The 16,442-nt window shown below is 42.9% G+C and overlaps 1 protein-coding gene across 7 annotated transcripts in view; it reads left to right on the top strand.

The window, feature by feature from the left end:
- Nucleotides 1-6: 6 nt before the first annotated feature.
- KATNAL1 (katanin catalytic subunit A1 like 1) overlaps nt 7-16,442 on the top strand; it is a 59,419-nt gene continuing 42,983 nt past the window's right edge. For 2 of the 7 annotated variants that reach the window (XM_025208714.1, XM_025208719.1), the window contains exon 1: nt 7-275. In XM_025208714.1, the coding sequence (XP_025064499.1) occupies nt 79-275 (197 nt within the window). In that variant the 5' untranslated portion in view covers nt 7-78. Of the gene's footprint in view, nt 276-13,638; nt 13,815-14,492; nt 14,572-16,442 lie in introns of those variants that run through there. The other 5 variants (XM_025208716.1, XM_006027494.3, XM_025208717.1 and 2 more) reach the window with 5 other exon arrangements.

Raw genomic sequence — 16,442 nt, 5'->3', positions numbered from 1 at the left:
TCCCCCTTGAGTGCTTCCCCCCCGCACCTCGGCAGGGAGGTGCAGGACCCAGAGGAGGGTCCAGGCAGGGGCGGCGGGATGATGAGCCCTGGAGGGGCGTCCATGTGGGGAGAGACTGCAGGGGCCAGGCCTGCTGTGTTGAGAAAAGAGAGGCTCGTGGCGAGCACCAGGAGGGCTGACAACATGCTGGCTGGTGGGGAGAGCATCGACAGGGATTTGCTACCGGCTGTCCCCCAAGGCGAGAACTGGGGGTTGCAACACGAACGGAGTGGGCAGTAAGTTTAAAACTAACGGCAGGGGTGTGGGTTGTAGCTGTGGTGGTTTATGAACGTAGGCAGACAAGGTCCTCTGCGTAAATCCGATGTCCAGTAAAAGAGATCCAACGACCTGTGTCAAACTAACCCTAGGAAGTTCCTCTTCACGCAGAGCGTCAGGTAGCGGGGACCTTGCTGCCCTCAGGTGCTGCAGATGCTGACAGCTGAGCCCGGTTCAAAAAGGGATGGGACACAACATGTTTTTGGAGGAAAGGGGCATTGGTAGCTGTTGAGCCCAGACGTTAGGGATGCGGCCTCTGAATGAGAACTTTCTAGATCTTAAATGCTGGAGGCTGCAAATGAGAGACCAAGGGGGAAAAACCCTGGTCACACCCAATTCACTCTCCCTTTCAGCATCTACTCCCTGCCCCTGAGTGACACAGGCTACTGGCAAGACAGACCTATGGTCTGACCCAGTAAATGGCAGTTCTTAAGTTCTTAAAAGCTTAGGAAATTACATGCAAAAATTAGTATTAAAAGAATGTCACTGGGGTTACAAAGTCAAGCCCTCCAAAGTTGGCAGTGCTGGAGTTGAAGTCACTAGGAGAGCCTTGCTTGGATGCCTTGGCTGCATCTATAAAGGAGGCTGACTGCGCGGTTTATACAAGTATTAAATGACTGCAGTAACGCTGAGGAATGGCTTTCATGACACTGACTGTGCAGTAGCTCATGACTACTGCGTAGTAGCATTGCATCATGCTTCCTGACACATGACACTACTGAGCAGTAGTCATGGGCCCCTGCATCTCATGCAGACACAGCACTTGTCTCTGTATATTATGATGCCAAATGCACAGTCACACACACTTTTTCCACAGGCTTCTCCCAAAGGCCTCGGGGCTTCTTTCATGATCAACTGTTTCAGTATTTTTTCCCCTTGTTCAGTACATGATCCCATGCCTTAATTACAGCCTTTTTCAAACCATAGGCTGAAGACAGTTTTCTCATTAGCTTACCTACAGGATCTGGGCTCTTTGCAACTATTGATAGCTTTCTTTTCACAACATCCTTTTGAGAAAAGTGAGTATTATCCCTTTTTCACATAGGGAAATGAAGGTATGAGAAATTAGGAAAAATGTGTCCACTAGTTCTGGGCACTGTGCACTGTTCAGTCAGTGCCTGCGTTCCAGTTTATGCAATGATTACGGCCCCTTCAGTCTATGTAAGATTTGAAGGTTTGGCTTTTCCTAGCCCATCCACACAACTGGCAGGTTTTTTCTAGGTTCTAATCATTGTACACTACAGTTACTGTGACATATTTTTCTTTGGCCTTGAAAAATATAGGGTTTTTTCCTGCTCAGATCTATACTGACTGCTGTTGCTTCTTGCTTTGATCAGGGCATTCCTCTCTGCATGCCTCTACTAGCTCCCTCTTGTTTCTCACATCAGACATGAGCTACTCATTTTCACTTTGAAAGTTTTCCATGGCCTGCCACTCCCCACCAGCCCCACCATTTGCTGTGAAAATGTGAGCTCCCATAGCTGATTAACCCAGGATACCAACATTCATTGTGTGCCCATTACATTTTTAAGTGCAAATCATTGTGCTTTCTCCTAATCTGTTCCTCCTGTGGGGAGAAGCCTCACAGGGGAGTAGACATCATAAAGCTATTTCATTTCAGATTCCTTCTTAACATTCTCTTTTGCCATGATGCCTACAAAAATACTTAACAGGCTGCTAGTGTGCAAGAGCACTGCCTATCATGCTGACCAGTGCTGTCACAATGTACTCTCCCATCTGTTTGTAGCCATCTGCTATGTTTTGTCTTATGCTTAGGTTGCAAGCCTTGCGGAGTGAGGATAGAGTTTTGTGCTGTGTTTGTCCAGTACCTAGCAGGAGTTTCCCAGTCTACGATTAGTGTGTCTAGGAGCTACAATAAGACAAAAAAAATGAGAACAAAAGGTTTTATGCAACCTCATTCACTCCCCAACCTTGATTCATCCCCAAAGCACAGCTTTGCTGCATACCGAACGAGGCAGGGCTTATTTGGAAAACCTAGGTTGTGATCCTTTACTAATTAACAACTATATCATAATGCACATGCACAAGAGGGCTGAGTTAAGATTACACAGGCAACCTTAATTCTATCACTTCCTAACTTTTAAGCAGTCGACTTTGCAGCCTTAATGATTTATTTAGCCTGTGTGTAATTTAATTAGAAAAACATATATTCCTGCTAAATGCAGTGGACACATCTAGGGTGCTGTTCAACAGCAAAAAGCTTAAACGTTCTCAGTACTTATTTATTTTACAACATCCAAAGGCATCCTTCAGAGACAAGAAAGATGCTGTCCTTACCCAAAACAGCTGACTATATTTAGACATGACCTCTTATGTGAAGGTGTGAGGGATAGAACAAACCAGGATGAAGGTTACAGCAATAGGATAATGTGATTATTTATCACTAGGCATGTTCACATCTTTGTGTTTTTTTATTAGAGAAATAGAACAGATCCCATTAAGCACAATGAAAATAATTGACTATCTTCTTATAGACTTTGCAGAAAAGTAAGACTATAACAGGACCTTAAATGAGAAGATAATATTGGCTTGGTTGACAAGAGCAAGGAGGGTATTTTATGCATAGTGGGCAGAATGAGTAAAGGTGAAAAAATGCACAAAGTAGAAAGCAGCTGGTATCTTGTTTTTTAAATTTCTCATCTGTGCTGCTTTCACCAATTAATGTTCCACTGAAAGCAGATGAAACATTAGGATACCTGCTACCTGATAGTTACGTACAGCAGTGTGACAGCTGTCTTCTACCTGATGTAGCTAGATGCAGTAGCAGCAGTAAAGCTAATTACTTGTACTCTGCTGCTAGAAGGTATCAGATCATATTCTAGTCAAGCCTTCAAAGATTGAGGACCAAATCCTCCTTGCCTTACTTCTGCCAACATTTCCAATGAATTCATTTGAAATGCTTGAACAATTATGGCAAGGTTGGCTTTGACCCCAGATGATTAGTTTTATTTTTAGTGTTTGAGCACAAACTCAGTTTGTTTCTTGTGATCTAAAAACACACTCTGAAAGCCAGCCACTTTTCTCATTTCTAAACTATACCTCTTAGAAGAACAAGAAACATAATTTCTCACAGAAATATAAATAAGACATTCACTGAAGTCTCTGTGGTCCCTGCTACACATTACATCTGTCATGCAGTTGACTTCATGATCACAAAATAAATGTAGACCAGCCACAGATACAAAGTAGTTACCACATGATATAAATGTCTGTCTAGCTGTAAAAAGTGGATCAGCTATAAAACTAGTGCTTGAAAATGTGTAACAACTCTATAGCTGGTTTTTTATCCAGCTTTAATTTGAACATGTGTTAGGGCCCTCAGATAAAAGGAAGAGAATAACAGTCCTGGCAAGATGATATTTTAAACAATACGCTAAACAGCTATAGAATCTCTGCTTCCCAAAGGAACATTCAAACAACTACCCTTTTCCTATTTTGTTACAGTAGTGCACAGTGCTTTCCCAATATTCAGTAGGGGATGGGCCCTGCCCTAAAGAGGTCACAGCTCAGCTCTACCTAAAGATAGGCAAGCAAGTAAATATAGGTTGGACCAGGCAGATCCCTTTAAGAGCACAGGAATTGGTGTACAGACGGCTAGCCTTATCTATTGCATGCACACACCTGCAGGAGCAGAACATTATTAAGGTTGCAGAGTCAAGCACTCAGAAGTTTGCACAGTGCAGGTGCCCTGCACAACCTTCATTAAACTGCCTTGTGTACATGCATATGATACAGTTTTTAACTGCATAGTCACATTTTTTTTCTACAGGACTCCTGCCTCATTCAGTGCATAGAATGAACCTGGTGTGGGGTTGTGTAGTGAAGCAGGCTTTTGTCTCCAGGGTTTCTCTAATTTGTTTCAGAAGTTGGAAGGTGTATAGCAAATGGGGCAGAGGACTGAATGCAGGATGAGAATGGAAGGTCTCATTGTTAAGGCAGTTGAATATAAAGAATTGGATTCTCACTTGGCCTCTGACATGGAGGTCTTTTGTGATGTTTGGCAAGTCATTTAAACTAAACTTTTCAGAGGTGATCGCTAACTGTGGAGCCCTCTTATCTGAGTGATGGACTTAATGCCCTGGCATTTGATTTGCAGAAGTTCTGAGGCTTGCACTAGCTGCTGAGGTCAAGGAAAGCTGTGCTTTGAACAAAGTGGTTATGTTATGCCAAGTACTCTGAAAAAGTCATGTCTTTGGCATCTACAATTAATGGCTACTTTTTTACTTTACTATTTCTATACTTTGTTTCCCTACCTGTGAAGTGGGGTTCGTAGGGGCTGGACTCAATGATTTCCCGAGGTCCCTTCCAGCCCTAGTGTCTAATGTCTATGAAATATTGCTCCTTCCTTCACTTCTCAGGCGTGTTGGGAAGACAAATGAATGTTTGTGAATCACTTGGATGATATAGTAGTGAGTGCCATAGTAGCCTTTGAGGTGATACTATCTTCAGACTAGAGGTTTGACTAAGGTGGAGTAAATATGGCCTGATACCACAGATGGAACGATGAGAATACTGTACAATTGAGTAGGTCGCATTTAAATGAGCACAGCCCATCCTGTGTACATGATGAGGGGAGGTCCCGTGGAAAAAAAGAGTATGCAGTCATGTGATTGATTATGTTATAATATATATGTACAAAGGGGCTTGGGTTCTGTGCACAGTTCTGAGTGCTTGATTTCATTAATATTTCAGTATTCCCTGATCATGATTTCTTAGTTAAAAAAATGAAGAAAACAGAAGTTCAAACAATATGGATATCCACATTGTTCATTAGGAGCACTAGACATTATAAATATACTGCACGGACTTCTGCCACATGCACTAAGAAAGTAGCTGATGGCAAAAATAGGCTATTATCCTCACTATGGGGAATAGTGAGGGATCAGAGAATCAGACAAGCAGGGATGGGAGGGACCTCTATAGGTCTAGTCCAACCCCCCTACCTGAGGCAGGATCATCCCATACATATCCATTGTCCAACCTCTTAGCAAAACTGCACAGTCAACCCTGACACAACCACAAATCTAACACCCTAACCTGCCACATGTAACACAGGAGGACCACAGTGACCAATATCATGCAGCTTTAAAGGTTGTTAATATATGCTCAAGAGATCTTAGGAAGAGGGCCAAGCCCCCTGCTACAGTGAAAGACAAAACCCCCACAGTCCCTACCCATCTGATTATAGGGTAAAAATCATTCCTGATCCCAAAGATGGTGATTGGTCTGATCTTGAACGAAGGGGCAAGACCCTCTAGCCGGGAACCTCTGGGTTTAAGTCCCGGTGGGAACACTGGCACACCGCATGCAGAATTCCCAGCCCAGGCTGCAGATAAGACATGCTTTGCCAGTGGGTCCCATAGATACTTGCTGATAGGAGAAGAACAGTGAGTCTCAGAAACCATAAATTCTGTTCCAGGTTTTGGAGGGCAGGGTTCCACCCCTTTCAACCTGTCCTGTCCCTGTCCCTGTCCCTTTCCCGCCCTTTGCACAATCCTACTTCCTATCTCAGAGCCATTCTCTTTGCGTATCAATCCCCAGTTTCCTCAGGCTTCTCATACCATTCACAATCTCGTTCAGCATTTAGGCCCCCCCGGGGTCTTTATCCAGTTTCATTTTCTCTTCCCATCTTGGTTCTTCTTGTCCCAGTCTCCTTAACTAGACAGGACCGGGACCCATCCTGTACCCCAATTCTTTGTCAGATCTATTTCTCTACCATTGTTTTCTTTGTTTTTAGTTGATACTCCCACTTCCCTTGTTCAGAGAGTCCCAGTTTCCCCCTCCATTGCTTCTCCTCCAGTCTGTGTTACAGCCTCTCATTCTCCTTCTCAGCCAGATGGCTGCCAATTATCCTTTTATTTCTCTTAATGACTCCTGATACTCCCCACCAGCCTCCAAACTCACAATCCCTATCTTCTTACTCATGTAATCACTGCTCTTCTCTCTCCACCTAAAGTCCTAGTTTCACCCAGCTTCTGTTTCAAGCAGATCCTTTCTGTCCTCCTTGGTCCAGGTTTTCTCTTCTTAGCATGTCAGTCAAATTCCTTTCACCTCTTTTCTTCTACTACTAAGGCAGCATTAGTAATTGAGAACAGAGGTTTCTTGCTCTCAGCTCTAGTGCCTGGCCCTATGCGGGAGCAGCATTACAAGAAAATTCAAGCTTTACCCCATAGTGCTGGGGCAGAATGTAGCCATTGTTCTTTGAGGAAGGCATGTGCACAGTCTGTGAGCACCAGTAATCATGAGAGGTGCAACTATGAGGTTGGAACTGTTGGAAATCAAAGAAGGTCTCTGCCAAGTGTTTCTGACGCACAGTACCTGCCCAATTTCAAATTGCGGCTCCAAAGAGTGGGGACACTGAGTTTCTCAAAGAAAAGGTCTCAAGAATTTTTTTTCATGCAAACAGACATACCATATCTACTCAGTTCTAAGACAAGGTTTTTCATTCCCATTTTTCACTCCCGTTTCACTCCTTTCATCTTGGAATCGAGCACAAGGGTGGTTGTGGGGGGGGACAGCAGCTGCTGTGCCTTGGACTCCAGCCCCTACTCAGGGTTGGGGCCATAGCTGCAGCTGCACCCTGCCATCCCCTCCTTTTTCCCCTCACATAACCTCTGCTTCCCTGCCTGCCCCTCTCTCTCCTCCCCTTACACTTGCTCTGCACTGGCAGTCTCTGTCCATGCTGTAGCCTAGGACACTGAGCACACTCCCAGCCTGGCCCCATGGCAGTGGCATGCACAGGGGCTGGGCTGGGGCCATGGTCAGTGACCCAGGCCTGCAGTGTGGATGGATCCTGCTGGTATGGACCAGGGTAAAGGTGGAGGGAGCAAAGGCTGGGGAGGGGAGGGGGAAAGAAGGTGCAAAAGCAGTGTGGAGATGTGGGACCAGAAGATTGAGGAGGGGGAGGGACAGGAGGGAGTGCAGAGAGGGAAGGGGAGGGCAGAGGTAGCAGGGGGAAGGTACAAGCCGTGGCCAAGCTACTTGATATCCTATACCACCTGCTCCTCCACTGCCCGCACCCTACGGTGGTGGGGAGGGCGAATTAAAGACAACTGTCCAATAATTTGTTTATATACATTGTTAAATTTATAAATTTTCCCTGTTGAGGGTAGGGCATCTTAAATTCAGGGTTGTCTTATATTTGAGTAAATACAGTATGTATTTTCCCCTAACATTGTCCTCTGAAACATCTGAACTATTTTGTTTGAAATTTCCAGTCCAGACTTAGGCCTGAGGAAGATGCTTGGTATGGAACATTTCAGCCCAACAGGAGGAAGACTAGTAGAGCTCTAAGCCACTGAAAACATCCTTACTGTGGGAAGTCTTGGGCAATCTTAATAGATGGTGCTGCCTTCTCTGCCTAAAATGTGCATGGGCTTCTCGGTGGTCTTTATGTACCTGATGTTTCCGAGAGGGTTCTTGATCAATTGTGCATTGCAGGATCGTAGGAAAAAATCTTTTCTGACCCCAGATAGGGATCAGCTCAGCTTATGCTCCGAAGAATGAAGATTAATATCCCTTGTGACCCTTTTAGCCTAGCAAGTGTAGGATTTTTAACAAGTGGGCTTAGGGTCCATGTGTGGCAGCTATATTGACATGAAGGTCTGTAATGTTTCTTTTTGTCAATGATCTGTGAGCTAAGAAGTCCAAAAGGGTGTTTTGAGATGCTATGGAGCTGTTATGGTCTATTGCAGGAAGGAGTCACATGATAATTAGGTGAGAAGCTGGTGCCATAAGTAATGCATAAGCTGTTTTAAATTTACCTGAAACAGTTATTCCTTTTTAAAAAAAAATGCAACTATCGTATAGTAGGAAATATAAACAGATAATGTAAAAGATATTTATGTTTTATTTTATCAGCAGAGAAACATTGCTTTAAAAGTTCCAGCATCTCTGGATATAGTGTATTATGCGGTCTGAAGGCGGAATAAAGAAATTATATTTATTAAGCATAATATAATTTATATATAAATTATACATTTATATATTACATTTAATATGATTATAATATAATGTATATAAAATGTTATGGGAAAGGCAAAATTAAACCATCAGACTAATAAGTTAAAATCAACTAAACTGGAGTGCAGAAACATTGAAAGCAAACAAACACAAGAAAAACAGTCCAGAAAAATGTCACTGTTCTCTCAAAAAAATACAAAGAAGAATAAATTAACTACTTTCTTTATCATTATTAATTACATTAAGCTCAAAATACTCAATGGCTTGAAGAATAACCCAAAACAAAGAGATCAAGTTGAAGGCAAGTTTTAAACTAGGTTAAACTGGCACAGTTTCAGGTATAAATTCCACATATCCTTCATTTTTGTAATTGATCCTTATGGAATTGTTTTGAAGACACAGTTAGCATTGATTAGAGACTGATGGGAATATGGAGTTTTGTTTGTTTGCAGGTTCAGATGTGTCTCAAAGGGCTGGATGCTTAGCTGAGCAGTCAACAAAATACTTGGATGCTTTCAAGTTTTCAACAAAACAATTCACAGCTGGCAGAAACTGGCATTTTTATCAGCTGGTTCTGGGTTTGTCTGCACTACAGAGCCTTTGCTACTATTATACTGCCATGACTCTAGCAGTCTGTAGTGAAAATGCAACATAAGCTTTCAGGAGTTTTGTTTTGTTTTTTTACCTGTAAACACCTCATGAACAATAAACTAAGGTAATAAAAATATTCATGTCTTGAAATAGCTGCATCTACACCAGGATTTTGCTGATACAGCAATGCTGGCATAACGTTGTGGGGTGGAATAGACATTTGAAGAGAAGCCATTTAGTGATGAATGTGAAGACTTAATTATAATCTCTCCTCTAGAGGGGATCTCTTTAGATAATTATTTGTGTGTTGTTAGTGTAGATCTCTGCTCTTGGCATCCTTTGGAAAAGCTTTGACTTTTGGGAACCTACATATGCTTCATTTAAAACTCAGAAGTGTTTTTAGCCAAAATTATCTAAAAAGGGGTTGGCCCCACATGCTTCTTGACTGAGCAGAGAACTGGAACTCCATGGTGTCTTTAACTTCCATCTTCACTTTTCATTTATTTTTGTTCTCTTTTCTTCCAAGTTAGTTTTAATAACCAAATGATGATGATAGTCTTTTTTTTTTTAAAAACAATCTCCTGACTTTAACATATGTTTCCAAGAATTAAACATTTCTTATTTTTTCTGGAACCGGTTAGGAGGTCATTCTTTCTGCTGCATTGGCAAAACTGGAAGAAGGACTGGATTTGGGGATTTAGGGAAATGAGTTGTTCTTAACTATGCCAAGCACCAATGCATTTAATGCTTGGAGGAGAACCATAATTCCCAGGGATGCTCCATTTGCTTTAAACTCATTGCTTGGGTTTATCCCCAAATAGCCTCTAGTCTTGTGAGCCATTCACCTGTGAGGGGGAAAAGTGGATCTGAATCCTCTCAGACAAATGATGGAATTGAATCATTCTGGGTGAGGTTTCTAGTCACTGAACTGCTCTATTGAAGTGTCCTCATCTGGCTCCTACTGGAAAGTAGCTGACACTGCTGTGCTTCACCTGTTAAGCAACTTAAGGGAGTTAAGCAAGACTGTCATCGCTCCAACACTCTTCTTGATATTCCTTATTGTGATGCTACATCTGACCACCAACAAGCTTCCAGTCGGAGTGGAGCTAAATTACCAAATGGATGGTAAACTGTTTAATCTCAGCTGATTCTGAGCCAAAACCAAGACAACCCCAGCCTCGATCATCGAGCTCCAGTATGCTGATAGTGCTGTAGCGTGTGCTCATTCAGAAACAGACCTTCAGGCAATTGTCATTGTCTTTACTGAAGCATACAGGAAAATGGGACTGATGCTTAACATTCAGAAGACTATTATGTCATCCATCAACAAGCTCTTAATGAGCAGATCCCAGCTCCAATCATTCAGATTCATGGTGAGGCTCTGGAGAATGTTGAGTATTTCCTGTGCCTCAGAAGCCCTCTCTCACAGAAGGCTGACATCGATGAAAAAAATCCAACATTTCCTCAGATGTGCAAGTGGGATGCCTAAGGAAATGGGTGTTTGAAGATTGCGACATCAGATCTGAAACAAAGCTCACGGCTTATCAAGCAGTCATGATTCCTAACTTACTGTGTGAGCTGAGATGTGGACAGTGTACTGGAGACACCTCCAGTCACTGGAGAAGTACCATCTGTGCTGCCTGCAGAAGATCCTTTGAATCCAGTGGGAAGACAGACATACCAACATTAGCATCCTCTTGCAAGCAAACACAATGAGCATTGAGGTGATGATTATCTGATACCCACTCTGCTGGACCGGGCATGTCATTCGGATGTTGTATAGCTAGAACCAGGCTGATCGGTGAGCATGCCGCCAGTGGTGGCGGAAGTGCCAGCTGCGGTGCCCACTGCCGAGTACCCCCTGAGGCCATCCCAGGTACCACCAGGGGTACACATACTCCCAGTTGAAAACCCCTGTCATATCCTATGACTCAGACAGGTCTTGCATTTGCGGTGTGGCTGTTGGGTGGGTAGATTGGGCCATATTGTACAGCTAGAACTTGGCTGCACAATCCAAATTAAAATCAGTTGGAGACTGTGTAGATGGATGTTTTTTCCCCCCTGTGCATGAAGTCTAACTGACCTCTTCAACATACTGTAGTTGGGAACTATTAGCTCTAAGATAACTGCAGAGGTACATGCCCATGAAGCCTTAACTCTGCCTCATGTGAAGCAGGCAGTGACCAGTATGGCATGTCTGCTTGTGCTCCAGCTGCATTTGCTGTGTTAGGTGGAGGGATTAATGGGAGCAGGCTGGCAGGTTGGTGATTGTGATATGAGACATATTGGGAGGGCTGTACATCTCTGGGACGAGTACGAGCTCATGGCCTTTTCTTTGTAGTCAAGAGAAGGGTGCACGTGAAATCTTGAGAGATCCAGTGCGGCGTGTTTCAGCACTGCACTGCATAGTTTTAGGACAGCAGAAGGGTATAGGAGTGTTCTTGCCATAGGGATTGTCAGCAATTAGGTGGAAAATGAGTGCGGTCTCTGGGTTTTATGCTAGGTAAGTGAAAATGCAGTGTTAGGTTGCATTGTGTGAGTAAAGGTGAAGGGGATGTGAAAGGCAATGGAGAGGCTTCAACATTTAGAGAGGATGTCCTTTCCATGCAGCATGCTGAGTATTCAGCTGTAGGGTAGGAGTAAGGAGCCCCTGTTCTGTACAGTTCAAAGGCAGAAGTAAAATATATACATACAGTATTAGAGCTCTGTTGGGGCATCACTAAATGAGGACAGAATTAAGGTTGTGTAGCCATGTACCTGAACTCTATTTCCAGGCAACTGTTTATCTGTGTTAATGGAACTTTTATCATTGAATTTTTCATTGCTTTTTTATTTAGTGAAAGAGAAATATTTGTTGTTCTAGTCCATAAATAACGTATACAGTTACAGTTAACATGTAGGCTTGCAAGCGGGAGGGGAGGTTACAGTGAATAAGTAGAAGTAGGAGGTGTTGTGCAATTCACTGCTATTGTCCCCTCCTGCACACTTTACTGCAGGGGAAAGGGGATGGTGGTTGTGCACTGAAATGCTTGGAGTCTGGTTTCTAGTAGGGTCACTAAGCATCATCTGTCCCCCACACTTTTGCAGAATTTTAATCATGTGAGAGAAGACTGGTTTATCTCTCTTCTACCCCAGCAACCCACATCCCCTCAAAATTACCTATCTTTCCTGTGTAACACCTCCTTTTCCAGCTGACTCTTCCCTTTCTGCCCCATTAAGAAATTAGCATTATAGAATCCATTAGCCTGTAAAAAATTACTCTTTGCTTTCTGGTGCCTTGTGTTTCTTTGTACATATGCCACAGTTGGCAGTTTACAGGAGCATTAGGCACTTCCTAGGTTATACAGCTTAAACCACATGCTAATGATTTGGCTTCTATATTCCCACCTCGCTGGACTCCTGCTTTGATTTGGCCAGGCCCCCTTCAGCCACATCTATGGCCCACTGAGCTGGCCTGCCCTCTGTGCCCCCTTCCTCTAGCCAGTTTTCCTGCCACACATTGTTACCATGTATCTTAATTTTGTATTTCCTGATTTTCTGAGGTTTAAGTTTAGGCTACCTTCAGGACTCCTTCTAGTCCTAACTTAGAGCTTGTACAGGTTAGCAGGAGTAGAGGCACTCAGAGAAGCAGGGACTTACCTCCCTTCCATTCTCATATCCTGGCATGTACCTGATGGACAGGGACAGGAGTTCAGAAAACCCTAGAGGGGCAAGGCCTACCAGATGCCACCAGCACACATGCACACACACAGGAGAGGAGAGTGTGGTGTTAACAAGCGTTTCTCTCTCTTGCTAATCTCCCACTTGCTCTGCCACCCACTCCATGTCACCTATCCTTTCCTATTCCTTTCACCCCAATACATCTCCCCTCCCTACCACTCCCTTTTCACTCCCAGCAAGCATTCAGGTGTTTAATGGATTCTCTTTTCAAAATAATTTGAGCACCCCCTGAATTTTTTGCTGTGCATCGTACAATATGTCGTCCTCCAAGGAATATTGGGTGGTAAGCATTAGATGGAGAATGTGTTTGAGCAACTTAAATCATTCTGAGCCCAATCAAAGCCATGATTTGATCCCTCCTAAAATGTTGGTAAAACTTTTAGCCATAAGAAGCTCTTTATGGTGATGAGGGGCTGTAGCTAGGGAACCCATGCTTGGAAAACAAGCCCAAACCTGCACCACTTCATTTTAGAGCAGTCCCTAAGGAAGTGGATTTTAGAGTACATAGGAAAATTGACCTTCAAGCAGCAGAGCTGGTGTTTCACTGTAATGTAACCTCATTAGGTAAAGACTCTCCAGAGGACCTTGTCTGGTGTCAATTGGGGCATCTAAGCACGTATGTAATACAAATAATATAATAAACAATTTAACGCCTCATGTGATTTGTGCTTCACGCGTTGCTGGCTGCTAATATGTTGTGGTGTTATACAAGTGGAAGCTCAATTCTTTAGGTCTTTGAAGTCAGCTGGGTGCATTGTGGGCAAAGCAGACTGTCTGCATGCAGTGAGTTAACAGGGTCAGGGCCAAAAACAGTGCACTGGTTTTATCAGTGATATGGGTCAGTCAAAGCTTATTGCATCAATAATCAGGATCATAACAAGGAGCCATAATAGTTTCTATATTTTAATGATAAAATGGACCTAAAACAGCCCTAAAAGAAATGACAAAATGACACCTGTCTGATTGTTTTCCTGAATCATTAAACAGCATGCAAAAAGTTTTTCTGATGAATAAATGTTATGTTTTTAGGTTTGTGAAAGAAAATGAATTTGGCTGAGATCTGTGATAATGCCAAAAAGGGGCGAGAATATGCACTTCTTGGGAACTATGACTCCTCCATGGTATATTACCAGGGCGTCATCCAGCAGATTCAGAGACACTGTCAATCCATCAGAGACCCAGCAGTCAAGGGCAAATGGCAACAGGTATGAAGATATGGCTGTATACTCAGTGTGCTTCTGCTTCACTGTATATGTAGATTTTGGAAGCAACGTTGCATTGTCCAAGCTTTAAAAAATGTAGTTCATGCATATTTTAGCTTAGATGAAGTTTATAACACTTAGTTGACTTTTTTCCAGCAGTGATTTTGTGGCATATTTAGAAGGGATTCTTAGTTTTAATTGGATCCATTTTCTTGTTTTCACATAGTTTGTCTCGCTAATCAGTGGTCTAATTGTGTGTGACTGCATATTTTGGAAATACAGTTATGCCAGTGATTTTCTTTTGCTGCCTCATCTTTTAACCATCTAATCTGCAGTGAGCTATGATTTGAGGGGATGCACTTGCATCATTAAAAGGACTGATTTAGTGGCAATGAAATAAAATATTAACCAGCAATTGTTAGATTAGTTTCCTGGAATGCAAGTTATTTACTCTGAAGCTGAGAACTTATACATATCCCAGGTACCAGTTTAACTTCACTCACATGATAAGTACATTTGAATTTAGCCTGGGCTGAAAGTTAAGTTTCTTCCTAAGTGCTGCTGGATTTCTACTTACTAATCTGCCATGGCCCCCTTAAAGTGAATGGCACAAAATACCCTGACTTCCAGGGTGGAAAACCTGAGCAGTTTGTTTTATGTCTTGATTTTTTACTTCCTCAGTGCTACAAGGAAATTTCTCTAATACCAACAAATGAACGTTTGGAGGATATACAGACAAAACTGCTCTGCAGAGTGCTAAGTAAGAAAAGATGGAGAAGATGCATCCCTTACCTAAAGAGAGAATGCCAAGTTATTATGTTAAAATTCAAATTGTTAAACATGTAATACTAGTTACAAGCATTAATTGTGTTCTCTCCCAGGTTTGTCCTTTTTGTCATGATAAACTTTGGGTTTTCCTTTGGGTTGAGCAAATTGGTATATAACATGGAATACTGTAATTTATATAGTGCCTTTTGCAAAACATCTCTTGCCTGACTCATATTGACATCAATACAATTATATAATGTTTATTTAAAAATCTGCCCCCTAGCTACAAGAGAGAATACAAAACATTGGACCATGCCCGTTGGCTTCAGTGGATTCCACAAAAATAAAGATTCCTTTTTACTTTTTTCTCTGCAGTAGTTTGGTACCCTTTTTTAAAATGATGGGTTAGGAAACCAGGAGGTAATGTGTATAAGAATTTGTTTGTTCTCATGTGCATGTTAAGGTAAATCATATTCTTTGACCTGAAATTCAGAGGATCATAGGAAGTTAGGGTTAGACCTCAGGAGGTCACCTAGTTCAACCTCCTGCTCAAAGCGGGACCACCTCCAACTAGATCATCCCAGCCAAAGCTTTGTCTATCTGAGTTTTGAAAACCTTTAAGGATAGAGCTTCCACCACCTCTCTGGGTAACCTGTTCCAGTGTTTTACTACCCTCCCAGTGAGAAAATTCTTCCTAATATCTAACTTAAATTTCCCTTGCTGCAACTTGAGACCATTGCTCCTTGTTATGTCATCTGCTACCACTGAAAAGAGTCTAGCTCCATCCTCTTTCGAGCCCTGGTTCAGGTAGTTGAAAGCTGCTATTAAATTCCCGCTCAGTCTTCTCTTCTCTAGACTAAATAAGTCCACTTCCCTCAGTCTTCATAAGTCATGCCCCCTAGTCCCCTCACCATATTTGTTGCCCTCCACTGGACTGTTTCCAATTTGTCCACATCCTTTCCGTAGTGAGGCGCCCAAAACTGAATGCAGTACTCCAGATGTGGCCTCACCAGTGCTGAATAGAGGGGAATAATCACTTCCCTTGACCTACTGGCAACACACCTACCAGTGCAGCCCAGTATGCTGTTAGCCTTCTTGGTAACAAGGGCACATTGCTGGCTCATATTTAGCTTCTTGTCCACTGTCACCCCCAGGTCCTTTTTTGCAGAGTTGCTGCCCAGCCAGTACTGGTGCATGGAATTGCTCCATCCTAAGTGCAAGACTTTGCTCTTGCCCTTGTTGAGCCTCATGAGATTCCTTTTGGTCCAAACCTCCAATTTGTCTAAGTCACTCTGAATCCTAGCCCTAACCGCCAGTATATCTACTACTCCCAGCTTGGTGTCATCTGCAAACTTGCTAAGGGTGCACTCTATGCCATCTTCCAGGTCATTGAAGAAGAAACTGAACAAAATTGGCCCCAGCACCTACCCCTGGAGCACTCCACTTGATACCGGCTGCCAACTAGACATTGAGCCATTGATTACTACTCTCTGATCCCAATGCTCCAGCCAGTTTTCTGTCTACCTTACAGTCCAGTCATCTAGCCCAGGCTTCCTTAGTTTGCCTGTGAGAATGTTGTAGGGGACTGTATCAAAAGCCTTGCTAAAATCAAGGTACTGGTCTTCCTGCATCCACCAAACCAGTCACCTTATCATAGAAGGCAATCAGGTTGGTCAGGCATGACTTGCCCCTGGTGAATCCATGCTGACTGTTCCTAATCACCTTTTTCTCCTCCAAGTGCTTAGAAATGTATTCTTTGAGGATCTGTTCCATTCACGATGTTCTCTTTTAAAAGATTGTCTACATACCCACTAATGTGCTGAGATTTTTTGGTAAGCAGTATCCATGTGATGCACACATAAC

Source organism: Alligator sinensis, unplaced genomic scaffold, assembly GCF_000455745.1.
Source record: "Alligator sinensis unplaced genomic scaffold, ASM45574v1 scaffold84_2, whole genome shotgun sequence".
NCBI classification, from domain to species: domain Eukaryota; kingdom Metazoa; phylum Chordata; order Crocodylia; family Alligatoridae; genus Alligator; species Alligator sinensis.
Note: the sequence above shows the minus strand (reverse complement) of the source record. Positions and strands in the feature narration are given on the sequence as shown.